Source organism: Egretta garzetta, unplaced genomic scaffold, assembly GCF_000687185.1.
Source record: "Egretta garzetta isolate BGI_Z169 unplaced genomic scaffold, ASM68718v1 scaffold151, whole genome shotgun sequence".
NCBI lineage: Eukaryota > Metazoa > Chordata > Aves > Pelecaniformes > Ardeidae > Egretta > Egretta garzetta.
The window spans coordinates 2,189,682-2,205,203 of NW_009258615.1; the positions used below are offsets into that span (position 1 = coordinate 2,189,682).

The window sequence follows — 15,522 nt, forward strand, 5'->3', positions numbered from 1 at the left end:
ACCTTCCAACAGGCAAGATCCTGGACACCCAAGAAGTATTTATATTGTAGAGCACTGTACCAATGAAAAAAAATCAAACCCAAACAACAACAACAAACCCCTCATAAAATCCCCACAACCACACACAGAAAGAAAAGAAAAATAACCTGAAGAATTTTGGACTCCAGCTATGAGCCCAGACCTAGAGGATCCTAAACTGGGGTGTCCAGCAGGAACAGAGGCACACTGGGTGGGCACTGAGCTGGGTTCAGCTGAAGCACGTTCCCCTGCTAATTTGCAGGCATTCAGCACCTGAGTTAATGGGGATACATTTAGTAGTTTATCCTGACTGAAGCTTATCATTCTCATCCTGCTCCCTGTAAAGTCGATGGAAGCACAGTCCAGAGTTTCTTGGGGAACTGGAGTGTTTGTGCTCTGCTGTGGCTGGATACTTTTCATCAAGTTTTTGAGTCTGTATGCACAAGTGTATTATTCTCTGATGCCATCTTTAGTGCATAATGGTGTTTTAAAGTGTGCTTAAAGACTGCCCATACTCCCATTAAAATTATTTCTTGATGTAAGGGATATAGTTCTTTTATTTCAGAAGTGACTCACAGGGTCATGGAAGAAATGCTCCTGCAGTTAGATTGCTCCATCACTGGTCCTAATGAAGCCTCTCCCTTTGAAAGCACTGGTACTAGTCGCTGTCAAAATAACATGCTAAATTAGAACAGATTTTAATACTGTGAACATTCAGGGGAAATTCATGTCTTCTCATGAAACATAGAAGCATGGTCCATAAATTTAGAGATTTCCATAAGCGACTCCTTATCTAAAGGTACCATCTGCCATGCTGCAATGCTGGGGTACCACCAGACTTCCTAATAGAAGCATCATGATATGCTAGAGCAACGTCAGTTCTATGGGATGTTAAATATTCAGTAGCTCCTCTTACATAGTAGAAGATTCAGGCCTTAGCCTTGTATAAAAATATGCTGTCAAAAAGCTAGAAAAAACACACAAATCATCCAGTCCTACACAGTAAAACCAGCTCCTGGGGATACTTGTGCCCCAGGGCAGCTTTAATTTGGACGTGCCATATATCACCATAGGCCTACTTGATCAGAGTTGCAGTCTCAGGAAATATTTTCAGGACTATTCAATTTCCATTAGCAGTTTCTCCAGGATATATTAGGCACAAACTGGGTTTCCTTCAATATCAATCATTCATGTTTTCTCTTTCATCCTCTCTTTGCTAAAATGGGATTTTCATGGAGGCCATGAAATTGCAAAATTTAGTCTGTTCTTGTGGCTGGTTCTATCATTTAGGCTCCTTTAACAGTGTTTCGCAGCAAAGGCTGGGGAAGGACCCTCTCTCCACCCTGGTGTTAGAGAATACCCAGTAATGCTCAGTGTTCCAACTCTTCCATTCAGAAGTTTCCTTCCCCACTACCCCCCATCTCTTTCTGCACACTTCAAGACTGATTCTCCTTGGCAGCTCTCTGTAACCAGTACTCCTGCTCTGTTCCCAAAGGATATGAGTTGGTTATGCTTCCCCAGCGCGCCGGAGTAGTGCCTTCTCCAGGACCAAGGTTAAAAATCAGTTGCTTTGACTTTCACAGAGCCCCATGATGCTGGAAGCATACAAATGCTAGCTGCACCTCCCAAGGTCCCTTCCAAATTGAATTATCCTGCAACGTTATTACACTCATACATACTGATGCAAAGATGATGAGGCCTGTGGACACCGTCTTTCTGAAACGGCTACAAAGCTGCAAATACTGCTTCTCTTTGCTTGTTGCAAAAAGGGAGAAAGAAGGAGCTTTAAGAACTGAAGTGTTCTCACGAGGGGCTGCTGGTGAGACCAGCCGGTGATTCAAGGAACTTGGAAGCTCCCTGAGAAGTGGACTTTGCTGACCCAAGACAAAAAAAAAATAAAAATCCCCAAACAAAGAAATTCAAAGAATAACCAGAACCCACCAGTGCTTATGATTCTTGCATGTTCCAAGTCCTTTGTAACAGTACCCAACTTAGTTACCAGTGTTCTTACTCAGTCACTTTACTAACGGTATGATTCTGCTTTTCTCAGTAAACTCTTGGAATTTCCTCCCTCTGCTTTGTGAGGGCACTTCTCAGGCCCAGTATTTCCCTCCATTTAGCTAAAACAAACAAGAGCTTTCTCTTTGAAACTATTTCAGCATCATGAGATAAGTTTCCTTCCTCCTTTTAATAATTGCAGGAGTCTCCAGAGGGAAGTGTCAACAACATTATTTCCTTCCAAATTCTAAGATACAATGTTCTTGTAGGTGGTGAGATTAGATTACAGTAAAATTAATTGTTGGCTTCCAGGTTTCGTTCTTCAGGCAGCAATGTCAGCTCTCATGAACGTGTTAGTTCAACTCACCTGTGAGCTTTACTCACCCTTCCCACTTCTCTGCATCAGATGGTCACGGAACAGACAAAAGCTGCAACCCATGACCAAAAGGCCTAAAATCCAGTAGTTAATATGATCGATGGACCTTAATTCTCTACCTGCAGGGAGCGTTTCTGAGGACAGGGCACATGGGAAGGCATGGGACCACAGGCTCTGTCCTGACGAGTTTACCATGCCATTTGAAAAAGTGTGAGAAAAGCCCATGCGGCAGCCCAGGGCACGGGGATGAAGGAGCAGCAATGACGAGACCGTGTGGGCAGCTGCTGTGCATCTCAAACCACCTCACTGAGATGACCCATTTGGACGTTTTCTTTTATGAATAAAGAAGCGGAATACACAAAATCAGCTAGCTCCAGCTGTTATTCCCCTCACCACAATAGGGTGGATTGATAGCTTGTAGACAGGGTTTTTGAGGAGATATGGAGAAAGTGTCCTTCCAGATTAATTCAAGGACAGCGCTCTAAGGAGTCTGTTACCCATTTTTCAAGCGTTCCTATGTTTATTTACTGAAACAACAGGAGTAATATGACATCATAAATCTTGCAAAAATTGAAATAGTAGTGCCAGTTGTGAAAGATTAATAATAAGGAACGCCTTTTAGAGTGTGCTCATGGAAATGTAATATGAATGATTAGTGTTTTTGAACATTAGAATTACAGTGTATAATTGTAATGTTATAGCAGCTATATAGGAGCCAGTGATGCCTTAATGGAATACATTGTGAATTTAATTATTTACATGGAAAAATCGGGGCTGATACAGTCACTGAATGATAGACCTACTGTTGTCTACATCCTGCAAGTGTTATGAAGGAGCGGCATTGCTATCCATGTGGATACACTTGGTCCACCTTTGGTATTTAGTTAGTTTCAAATGCTACCCTCCAGCAGATACGCTTTGGTGTGGTTCAGGCTGTCCTCCTGCAAGGCCCACCGTAAGTGCCAACATTCACGGAAGGAGGATTTTGCTTGCGTGGGGCCCATGCCGGAGGCCCTGCTTCATGCTTCGGGCAGGGAGGGAGATGTCTCCCGCTGAAGAACGAAGCGGCCAGGCAGGGTGCTTTGCCCTGTGTTTCTTCTGCAGTGCTGGTTTCAGAACTATTTGGCGGCATGACATACAGCAAAAGTATGCATAAAAATACGTATCTACGCTTGGGAGACACATTTCCCTGGAGTGGCTTCTGGGTATACGTACTTCTGGGTATACTCAGAAAAAACCAAGAGCTCTTCAGAGGCTTTTATAATGTCAGTAATATTAAAAGTACAGTTTCAGTTGAAAGCAAAACATCACTTCCCTGCAGAAAAGGTGGGATCGTGTAGATTCAGTATCTCTGTGTTGGTAATTCTCCCTGTAAGGATTTGCCGCCCGCAGGGTGCTCCTTGCAGGGCTTCTCAGCTGCCTCGGGATGTAGGCATGTGCCTCCCAGCTCAGCCGAGGGGCTTTGCATGCCAGGCTGCATTCAGAGCAGCTGCACCAGACCAGAGGTTTTGCTTGCTCCTGTGAACAATTGATTTGATAGCAAAGGGAAGAAAGAAGGAGAATTTTTTAAATCCTCTCAGCCCCAGTTGAAGGACTCATCGTAAAACTATCAGACAGAATTCAACAGAGTGGAAATCCCTGCTCTGATAAGCCCCGGCCCTGGAAGGCAGGGATGCAAAGTTCAGGATGGAGGTGCGCTTGCTGGATGCCCTGCACTCCCTCATGCTTGGCTCTCGCTGCTGCTGCTGACCTGTGGTGTTACACATCATTAATGTTAAAAAAAGAGCATCTAACCAAATTGAGCTGCAAGCGATTCACACCTAAACTACAGGCTTTCCTTTTTGCTGGAAGAAGATTGTAATTCAGCGAAACGTTCATTCCAAAAATTCCTGGTGCACGATGCTGCACACGGGCATGTGGCTTTTGCATGCAAGGAACTGTAAATGCACGATGTAAGAGCACATTTGTTAACACAGTTTATTGGCACACTTATTGGCAAAGCATACATAAAATACAGTTGTATTATATAACACACTGACTCACTGTCTTTACATGATGAGTTGAACATATTAATATGTAAATGAAAAAATTAGTTTCTTTTATAAAGTTTCACATAAATACACCGGAATCAAAAAAAAAAAAAAAAAAAAAGGAAAAAAAAAAATGGTTTGAGGGCTTTAAAAAAATATTATACAAAAAAAAAACTATGAAAAAAAATAAAGTTTCACATAAAAACACCGGAAAAAAAAAAAAAAAAAAAAAAAGGAAAACAAAAAATGGTTTGAGGGCTTTACAAAAATATTATACAAGAAATATACTATGAAAAGAAATAACAACAAAGCCAACTCAGGTACAATAATAAAAACACAAAAGTTTTAGATTTATTAAGCTGCCCACAAAGTTAATGGATTACATGGCTTTAAAATATCTGGATCAACAGCAATTTTACAAAGCATAAACTCTCATAGGACTGGGTGTCTTTTTCCACATAAAAATATTTCTCATGTCTTTGATGAAAAAAAGACATTTCTTGTTTCAGCATTTTTATTAAATGATGGAAAGAGTATCTACTGGCATCAGCTAAATGCAAATTAAAAATGCTGGATCCTTTAAATGATTAACCGATGAAAGGAAAGTTAAAGAAAGAACAAAAGTTACTTTAAATTACTTTTCCTTAAAAGCTGATTTTTTTCTGAAACAAGAAATTTCAGGTGCAAGTTGAAAAGCAGAAAATATATTACAATTGTAAAAAGTTTTACATAGTTACGTTAATGAGATCCTGAGCACTGATGACTTGTTAAAATATGGCCATTGTTTGATGAGGAAAAAAACCAACCCCTTCCAATAAAATGTATTGTCAGAAATTTGCCATGAGCTGCTATTTAATTTTCAGTTACTTTAATTGAGGTCAGTGCCAGTATCACGTTGTATGTGAACGCTTCCAAGAAATGTATATGGAAGCTTATACAAGAGTTTTCTCTAATTAAAAAAAATCGGATAGCTTTAGTTTAGAAAGAGATACTGTATCCGTTGAAAGGTGGGGTTTTTTAATTTTATTTTGAAGAATGCTGTGAAACAGTAATTAATAACCCCCTGACATACATTGCAGTGGGTACTGCTGCAGAATAACCTATTGGGAAGCTTGTGGTGTGGGGTTTTCAGATTTAGTCTCCTGGTTAGCAGGAGGTTTGCTGTTCCATGGGCTGTTATTTCCCAGTGCAGGTGAATTGTTGAAATCTTCTTCATCATCCATGCCATTTGCTGCATCATACTGTGTATTCTCTAATCTAGTGATAAGCCTTTCGTCTTCATCCCCAAATTCGCCTCCCATCAGAGTTGGTTCTCCTACCACCATCACATCCTGTGAACAGCACCCAATATTTGTTATATGGAAACCTTGAGAGAGAAAAAATCAACTTAAAAAAATCATGTTAGAGAATTTGCATCTCTTAACTTTGTGATATTTGAACAACAGAGCTAAAAGTTCCTGCTTAGTAGGAACCAGGAGACAGGCTTACACTTTATTTCTAATTTAAATGAAAAGCTATAACACATGTCTCTAGCCGCATGCTCATGGCTCTGGATCTCAGAAACCCCAGAACTGAAAAGCCAGGTAGACTGAAAAACGCGCATGGTTTTAAGCAAATAAGCAGGCTATGAAGCTGCCTTAAACTCCTGCTTGAAGTATTTAGCCTTTATCCAGTAATTCTTTCCTGAGCCATTTTGTTTGGAAAGGCACCAGGGTGCATATCAGTTGCAACTCGGCGATATGCGTATTTTAAAAGTAGTTTAAAAGAAACTGCATTTCTTATCCTCAGACTTCTCAAATGTGGAGCCCAGCACTCTAATAAAGATGGTAACTCTCTTATCCATAGCCAGCCAAGCCCTTTTACGCATCCAATATACTTGACATTCTGCTACTTAATTATGGTAATTAATTTAGGTAAAGTTTTCGATAAAAACAATGTTCACAATGATTTGACAATTTGCATAGCTAATTAAGTCATTAGCAAAAACCTGCTGATTGCCAACAAGCCCTGAATTTACCATCTGTTATTTCATGGTGCCTGTCACCTAACTCCATGTAGGCAACCCTGCCGCCAATCTGTGCAGTAAGAGGACCAATCTGTCCAGCTGGTACCGTAAAAGGAAGATGAAGAGTGCTAATTATAATTACACTGATGAAGCTAGTCGTCATCAAAAACTGAAGCATGCAAGAAAGAAAGAATTCATCTAATCACTGCTTTAAGTACAAATTGTCCTTCCACGAAAACAAGTAAACCGCCTACTGTACTCCAGTGCATCACAGATTTGCTGCAAAAAACCCTAACCAGCATGGGATAGAAAGGTGCAAACTTGAGATCGGAAAGCAAAGGTGCAAAGCCAGAGAGCTCGCTTGTTCTCTCTGTTCAACGGAGAATCAGGCTGCTGTGCTAACCGCTACAGAAATATGCGGGAGGAATCTTTCCATGCAGCTCAGGTGGCAGGGCAACATCAGCTAGCGTTTGGTAAAAGTGCAGTAATTCCAGATGACTAGCTTTGTAGCTGCTGGTTTAACAAGCCCTTCCAAGAATCCTAGTGAACAACAGATTCACATTTTAAAGGATCTGTTCCTCCTTGTGAATGTAAAAGCATTTGTAAAAAGCAAACAGAAGGCAAATGTTTGCATTCGGTAAGGTTTCTTTTTAATTGGATATGTACTCCCTTCCCCATGAAACAATACAAATCATTGCCTAAGTATTTACGCTGTTTCTCGATATCCCTCAGCAGAGGCTGACATGGTACAGAAGAATGCTTATACCACATTTTCAGCCTGTGCTATGTGAAAAATTTGTGAGTAGATAGAAACTGTTACATGATTCCTTCTTTACATTGTCTATATTTTGTTACTCCATATATCCATAAACTATGTGGCTAAATAAAACTCACACACAGCTTTGCAACACAGAAGTTTAAAAGACAAAGGTGTTTATAACCCAAAGTTTTTCCTAATTGATTTCGTCCCTCTAAACAACAGACAGAGGACAGCAAGGTGGGTTTGAGCGTGCAGTGTGATACGGCAGGCAAAAAGGACCACAGTGGCTGAAATACAGAATCACAGACCCAGGCGGCAACAGTTCCTCTTACTTCAACGCTCTTTGAGTATGGACCTCAAGTTCTTGCCCTGTTGCCGTACCAGCAAGAGGTCGGCAGCTTGGATGAGACTTAGAGAAGCACATAAAAAATAACTATGGGGCTAGAACAGCTGGCTGGGGAGGCCACGTGAAAGAATTAAGTGAGTATTACATCCACCAGATGATTGGGAGGGGTAAATATGCTTAACAGCTGCAAGTGCTGAAAGGAAGAGCATCACTTTAGGCCAATCTGATGAGATGTAAACTAGGGTACTAAGATGACATTAAGTAAACGAAAATGTCACCTCCACTGCTGAGACAATACTCCTGTTACTGAGAACCGCAGGCTGAGGATGAATGACCCCTCTGGAACAGTGCTAGCTTTGCTGCTCAGGTCACCTAACACTGGGCTGGGAAAAATCTCAATCTGTGGTAGGAAACATTCGTGCATCAGCGGGGAGATGCTCAATGACCTTGTAAGTATTTCCATCTCTAATTTCTCAGATTCTTTGCAAATATTATTCCTTTAATATAATGATGCCCACTGAGAGGACAGTTTGCACTTAGATTTCTCTCCATGCTATCGAGTCTCTCTCTCTCTCTCTCTCTCTGGGAATTAAACTACAATTATATTGAGGTTAGTGGAGTTTTCCCTCATTCTATTTAAAAGATAGATATGACAGCATTAGTTACAGGACATTTAAAAAAATAATATATATATTCTTGACAATCCTGCCACTTATAGTTATGTCAGGCAAAAATAGTGTCTCAGGAAGCGCACATGCTGGTTCCTCCCCAGAGAGGATTCTGCTCCTCAGACTGAAAGCTGAAGACCCCACCGAGTGCACCCCATTGAACCTCCACTCACTAGATCCCGTGCAATGACCACCAACCTCTGAGGAGGACTGGAAGTGACTCCTTTTAGAGCCCCTCAATGCTTCTCCTTAAATTGGCCAGTGGGGGTCACTGCTGTTGAATGACACAAGGCTCCATCCCTCCCAGGGTTGAGGCTGCAGCTCTGGAGTGCTCCTAGCTCCTGCTCATGGAGTGAGAAGCAGAATCCAAGAATTAAACCCTAGTCTCTAGCACGGCAGCACACACTGCTATGGCCTAGTTATGGTAGCACATATTTGACTAGATTAGTTTAAAAAAGATTTAGACTGTAGTCACTCAATCTTATTAATTCACTCTGCGATTAGAAACAACATTTTTGGTCAAGGAATGTCTCATGATAGTAAAATATGGTTGCAGTGAAGCACTGTAAATAAAGCAGTGGATGTTTTACATTATGTGATAGAAATGTGTTATTTAATAATATAACCACAAAAGCAGCTTTCATGTATATCATACCTTTCAACCTGAAATAACCCTAATTGCCATCCAAACTTAAATCGATGCATATAAACTATACACAGAGATCACTTCATACACAACTCAAATGCAAGCACTTCTATTTAACAGACCGGTCATTTCTCAAGCTTCATCTTTTTTTATACCTAGCCTCAAAGTTTAGCTCTGCTATGCCCAGTTATGTAACTAAACTCTTAAACTTGGGATTTTAAAGAGCATCTGACGGCTAAACAATGTCTTACTGGAGTCTGGAGGTAAAAAATGTGTGGTGGGCCACGTAAAATTCCCAATCCCTGTGCCTGCCATCTTTGCTGCTAATACGTAGCCCTACTCAGTGTGTCATGGTGATTGGCTCATAGCTCAGGTGTCACAGTCCCCAGAAGAAGAAGAACAGTGCTTCACAAGCCTGAGATAATTAAAAATGCCTGAAACTATCAAGTATATTGTTCAAGCAAGCCTGATACTCCAAGGACTGAAGGTTGCACTAGTTCTAGCAGCCAGCATACCTCTAAGTGCTAAGTCAAAAGAAGAAGGGTACCTCCTCCTGACGTCTTCCTTCCTTCCTTCTTACAGAATTGTGTTAGTGGTGATTACTTTAATAATTGACTTCTTAGCTCCTTGCCATGAAAATTATTAATGACTGAGAGCCCCATTGCTGCCCACACCCGTAATGGTCACTGCACTGCCTCCAAGACAGAAACATCAGACTGACATTGGTGTTGAAATGATCTATAGAAACAGAACTGACATTTTAATTAGGTTTCAGAGTAAACACTTTCTAGAGGAAAATGGTTATCTTTCACATCTCATCATAGTCCTCTCTGTTAACTTGACATTCTGGTCTTGTTTGGAATATTTTTCCTAAAGCGCAACAACTGGAAACCCAATTTGTTCACTCTCATCTCCTTACAGCTAAATCTTAAGATTCTGAATTGCACAGTTCGGAGACATGGGATAATTTCTGACACTAATCTTCTGGCCCTGGAACTGTAGCTCTGGTACTACTACATCCATTACAAGCCATCTAGACCTACCCCCTGTTTCTGAAACACGTAAGAGATTGTATTGCTCCCTTCCACATTAGCAGGTTTATTTATGGATTTGGCTTTTGAGGAGCTTACAGAGAACTACAAAGAGAAAGAGAGATTACTGTGGTATGTAACTCGCTTAAAGAGTGCAAGGAGGCTCTAATTAAGACTCTGGATGTAACAAAGAACATTTGATTTACTTAGTGGCATGTAGCAATGCTTTATTCTTTCCAACACAAATGATATTTCACTGGGTTCATGGTTACAGTATTACACTCAACAGGATCTTCATTAGTAAATGAAAGCAAAATCCACCTATTAATTTCTATGGTTATGACTGGGAGCAGCCTAGAGCAATGGGTGTTAGAGTTTGTGAGAGTTGTACACTGTTGTCAAATTTCCAAATTCAAATAGATGAAAATGGATCAATGTGGATGTTTTCCATTACACTTAACAGAAAGTGATATTTAAGTGGCATGGCTGTACGGACCTCTCCTGATGATTTTGCATATACCTATAATCCACAGATCACAGTGTATACAAGTCACTGCTCTACATACTGGGCTTGCCCTACTGGCCTGGGCTTGCAAGAAAGTTTTATTTGAAACAGAAGAATATGAAAAAGGGAAAGGAATACAATATCAGCCAGTAAAGAGGCTTGAAAACCGAGCAAAGACTTGGGAAAACACTGCAGCTAGCTTCAAATATTAGAGGAAATCAGCACTGTGCGATAAGGCAGTGACACACCCAAATTAGACAACTAATTTCTTTAAAATCATAGGAAAGCTAACATTAGAAAGGCAGGTTTTCTATGAGCCACGCAGAAGGAGTCTTGCCCATCTTTGCTCTTTGTTTGGAGGAAAAGGGAAATTGGTAATTCCAGTTTCTGTGCAGTGAGTTAAAATTTTTTCCAAAGATCAGACGTGATTGAGAACATGACCAAATCTGAGAACAGTTCAAATGACTGGCGTCTGCTGAGACTAAGACAGCTGAGGGGACTACAATTTCTGGGTCCGTCTTCCGTCAACTTTCTTTACACACTAAAAAAAGCCAATGCATTGGTGGAAATCACTGCAAGTATTGAGACTGCACCAATGAGAGCCTGGGAGAAGAAAACTCCTGGTGAGAAAAATGTTTTTGTATTTGTGCTATTGGAGAGACTTTAGTGGCACTTGGCTCTACTTCCAACAAAAGGATCACTGGACAAGTATAGGCCAACCTAAACATGAGCTGTGCAGTGCAGTCATGTAGGACGCTGGCTAAGTACATTTGTTTTAAGAATTCAGGAAATATGTAATATGTAGGAAAGCTGTTAAACATGGGACTTGGGCAGGAAGAGTCATATTGACACAAGGAGATGCTGAAGGTCTGCAACCAGTAGCATGAGAACTAACAGAATCACAGAAACCACATTACAAAGGAAAATGAGTGTAGCAGAGTGCAAGTGACTGTCAAAAGGGCAAAACTTTGTATTTTATTTAGTAGGGTTGAGAAAGTATAAAAACCAGTTAAAGATATGAGGACAGACCGCGACTGACCCTTTTCAAATTACTGATGAGAGGGAAGATGCACACCCACCCACTGGCAGAGACCCGTGAGATGCTTCTGAAGACTGTGTCACTAAAGACGTACCAGAATATGTCAACACAGCCAAAGCGCTAATATATATAAGGCAACACAAAGGGCACAAATGATACTGATTGATTAGGCTGCAGCAACTGAACTTCAGGGTGCAGCGCCAACCTAACCCATGCATGGAAATACAACCACATCATTTCACTTTCTGGGCTTGGCTCTGTATCGTCAGCACTGTCCCTGCCTGAAGAACTGATCAGAAAATACCACAGGCAGAGGAAATGGCACAACCTCCTATTACTGAGGAAGAACATGTATGTAATAAAAATTGGTCCACCTCATTGATCAAGGTTTGCTTAGCCCCATGTATTTATCTGAAGATCTGGAAGGGACTAGGGGGAAAATGAGAAATCTCTCTGAAGTTTCAAGCTTTGACATAGCTGATGATACTCCAACTGCTTTCTGGTCACTGTCCTGAACATGGAACATTTGCTTCTTCCAGACACGAAGACCTTGTCAAAAAAAGGTGTTGGTGAGAAATGAGGATGAGGGACACAGTAAGTTAACACATATGCCATAGTGTACACAGCATTACTGTAGGAGCAAAACTGAATAATTACTGATGTCCTAAACCTATTACACAGAATGGAGGCTAAGGAAACATTCTCTAACCAGGATTAATTTACTGTCAAGAGAAACCCACAAAGAAGCATAAAAGTGACAGGAAATTGGAGTTAGATTCCATTATGGAGGAGAGACTTTTTGCTGGCTGGGAAGAAATCACTGGAGAAAAAGAGAAAGCTGGAGTACATGACTCTGTGTTAATCCAAGTTTGGTACAGATATGAGTTCACTGCTGAGGTTCTCCAGAGAGGATGATGGGAAAAATGGAACTAAAACTAGCTCTGGTTATGTGAGTCATATGGACAGAAGATGCAGTGATTTCATTCCTCTTCTCTAATAATGAGGGGGAAAATGCTTTGAACACTGAAAATGAATAATTTCAATAGTTTTTTTGTCTACTGAGCAGGAAAGTCCCATTCACAGAAAGTTCTATGGCCAAATGAAACTTTTAGTTAATAGAAAAATGTCAAATTGTGTTTGAGGATATCTTGTCTTCTATTGCACATAAGGAAAATAAAATACCAACTAGTGAATGATTTGCTTTAAGGTAAAGTTAAGAGAAACAAACAGGAAGCAAGTCACTGCTATCTGCAACTAACTTCAGAAAGCAGTGGCATGCCTGTAACAAGGCCCACTTCAAAGAATGCATAATTTTGAAGAAGCATGGTAACATCTTTCTATTCCACTGAAAAGTGTTGAATAGTTTTACACCAAAATATCCTACTGCTAAAATTATTTTGAGTTCTGTCTACTCTACAGGGTGGCCCAACCATCAGTTCCATCTGGTTTGCTATGTTTGCTGTGGGGAAGATGGGAAGAGCTGTTAGTATGTCAAACTGAACAGCTAAGCATTTTCCACTGTGCAGAGGGAAAGGAGAAGAGTCCTAAAAATGGAACCTGATCCTCCATACAAGAGTTTGGGCCACCTTGCTACTCTGGTACAGAGAGCAAACAATATTGAAAAATATTGACTATGCAGCTTCCTGAAAGTCAATGAAGATGAAAAATCCATCCCTCATACTGTGCTAAACTTCACCATTATGTCTCAGATGCTCAACTATCACCTCCATCAAGAAAAGTAACCTTGAATACTTCATCTATCAGGATTAGCTTTGCAGTACCTCAAGTCAGCTTGAGTATGAGTGGGAGCAACAGGCGACTATCAGAGGGCTCAATCACACTCAAATGTACGAGCAAACGTGGCTACCACTGAAGCCAACAAAAGTCATCTCTCCAGGGAGGAGCAGGCTGAAGAGCAGCAGAGGGTCAGATTCTGGTCCCACTGAACTGAACTCAGGGCAGGGAGAGGCTGAGATAAAGCCATGTTACTGTCTTTTTAAACCTGGAGACAGCAGGGAACAAGCTGGTTGCTCAGTTTTATACCTAATTGCTGTTTTTTTCTTGAATATGATTGATTATTGATCCAAGGGGTTTTCTGGCAGACACAGTCAGTGAGGCAGAGTGGTCCCTGCCACCAGGGGATCAGGTAGCTGGCCTTGTAAGAACTTGACCCCGAGGACGCGAGCCATGTGAAACTTTTAATATGACAAGGAGAAAATATGAGTTTAACGTACTGAAGCCCAAAGCTTCTGTAAGCTAGTGGATTGCTGAATCAGTTGCTAAACAAAAATCTTCATTTCATTTCACTGGTGTTAGTCTACTCCTCTTCTTTATCTGGGTATTCAAACTTCCTAGGAAGTGCCTGCTTTGTGCTAACAAAAGGCCTATATTCTTTGTCAGGCTTCAGAAGAGACCTAGCCCTTTCCTATCTGCTGATCAGAAATCCAATAAAAATCCCTGCATGTTATTCCCAAGATACCACTTTACAGTTCCTATAATATTAAATTAATTTCCCTAGCTTTAAAATGCGTAAGCTCTCTCCTTATTGACTAAGGCACAGTTTGTCACAATTTGGGGTCTGACTACCCCTATATTGTGAATAAGGCAATAAATGTGATTATTAAAGTGCTGGTACAGTTCTGAAAATCACTTGGTGGTTCCCTATATAATTGGGATATCAACAGTTACAGCTAGCAGGGTGCATAACCTGAGACCCATATTCCAGGGGATCTACCCTCTGCAAGTGGAGTGGTTGGAAAAAGACATAACCTCTGCAGGTAAGTGAATTTGCAAGCTGTTCCACTGAAGCAGCTGAACCCGGCACCAACTAGAGGTAAGGTACTAAGGTAGAGAGACCAGTGCTCTGCTCAGGTACGGCTGTTCTGTTCCACGGGGACTCATCCTCACTTAGCACCTGGCAGATGAATGTCTGCAAGATTCATGCTATATCTAAAAATGCAAGCCCCAACCTGAGTCCCACCACCAGGGGAACCACTGACAAGAAGGGGAGTTCACCCAGGCCTTAAAAAAATAACATCTGGTCCTTAGGATGCCCCTGCTTGAGGGTTATTCGTTAAAGCTGCACTGCAGAATGGCTTCTTCACATCTCCCCACTAATTCCCCAGCTTCCACAGCACACTGTGCAAGATCACCTTTTGCTTGTGATCGTTTAGGCTCAAGAATGCACCTTCTTTACAATGTAAGGAAAGAGTTAAAGCACCGTAAGCGATTCAGGCCTAAGAGGAAAGTGAGACTTACAGGTACCTGACTTGATAGACTCAGGTTTGCAGCAGCTGACTTTTTCTTGCTGCTGGTACTATTTGCGTTGTTTCCAGCACTGCTGTTGGAAGTGCTGCTGGTAGAGTTTTTCCTTTTTCTCCGTTTGGTTGTCGGTTGTCTTGTGGGTTCTGCTGCAATAAAATGGTAAGAAGGAAAGCAAATGGCAGATATTGTAAAGCGTGTACTAAAATGATCCATTGGCAGAAGTGCTGAAATATTTTTTCATCTAGTTTTGAATTCCTGTGTTTGCTAGTATATGTACTAGTCGTAGTAGATTTAGCATAGGAACCATAGGATAATATTTGGACCCAAACCAATGGAATCTGCCTTCAGTTTTGTATAATGGACTAATGAAGTTTGCTCTCCCAGCATTATCTAAAAAGATACTTGAAAGCATTTTACCAACAGGAATACCATGATGCCTACCATGATGTTCAAACTGACCGTGTAACCTGCTGAAGGTCACACAGCAAGTGATGGTTAGTGCTAAACACAAATCCAGGTCTTATTCTGGTGTAGGGTACAGCCTCAGCTGACCCGGCCAGAGGCAAAGGCTGAAGGGAGCTTTCTGCCCTACTGCTGCCGCCGATACAGCATATGAGCAGCTACCATTTCAGTTCCTTCTACCGCTGATGTGGGCTTCGTCTTTAAAACTGCCATTCCCAAGGGGACACGTTAGAGAGTACTGAATGCCATTTCTCTGTGAGTCTCCCAAACTCAGACCGAATTAGGACAATTACATAACTTTTAAACTGGAAAAGAACAGAGGGGCAATTGTACTTTTCAAAATTTGGCCTGGGCCCGCCCCCTTGTGAATAGTC

The 15,522-nt window shown here is 41.2% G+C and overlaps 1 protein-coding gene across 3 annotated transcripts in view; it reads right to left on the minus strand.

Annotated features, from left to right (window-relative positions):
- Positions 1–5,522: 5,522 nt before the first annotated feature.
- The window catches only part of LDB2 (LIM domain binding 2), a 223,100-nt gene continuing 213,100 nt past the window's right edge, over positions 5,523–15,522 (minus strand). The window contains exons 7-8 of one of the 3 annotated variants that reach the window (XM_009648029.2): positions 14,687–14,832; positions 5,523–5,753 (exon numbers count right to left, since the gene is read on the minus strand). In XM_009648029.2, the coding sequence (XP_009646324.1) occupies positions 5,523–5,753; positions 14,687–14,832 (377 nt within the window). Of the gene's footprint in view, positions 5,754–8,437; positions 8,543–14,680; positions 14,833–15,522 lie in introns of those variants that run through there. The other 2 variants (XM_009648028.2, XM_035903479.1) reach the window with 2 other exon arrangements.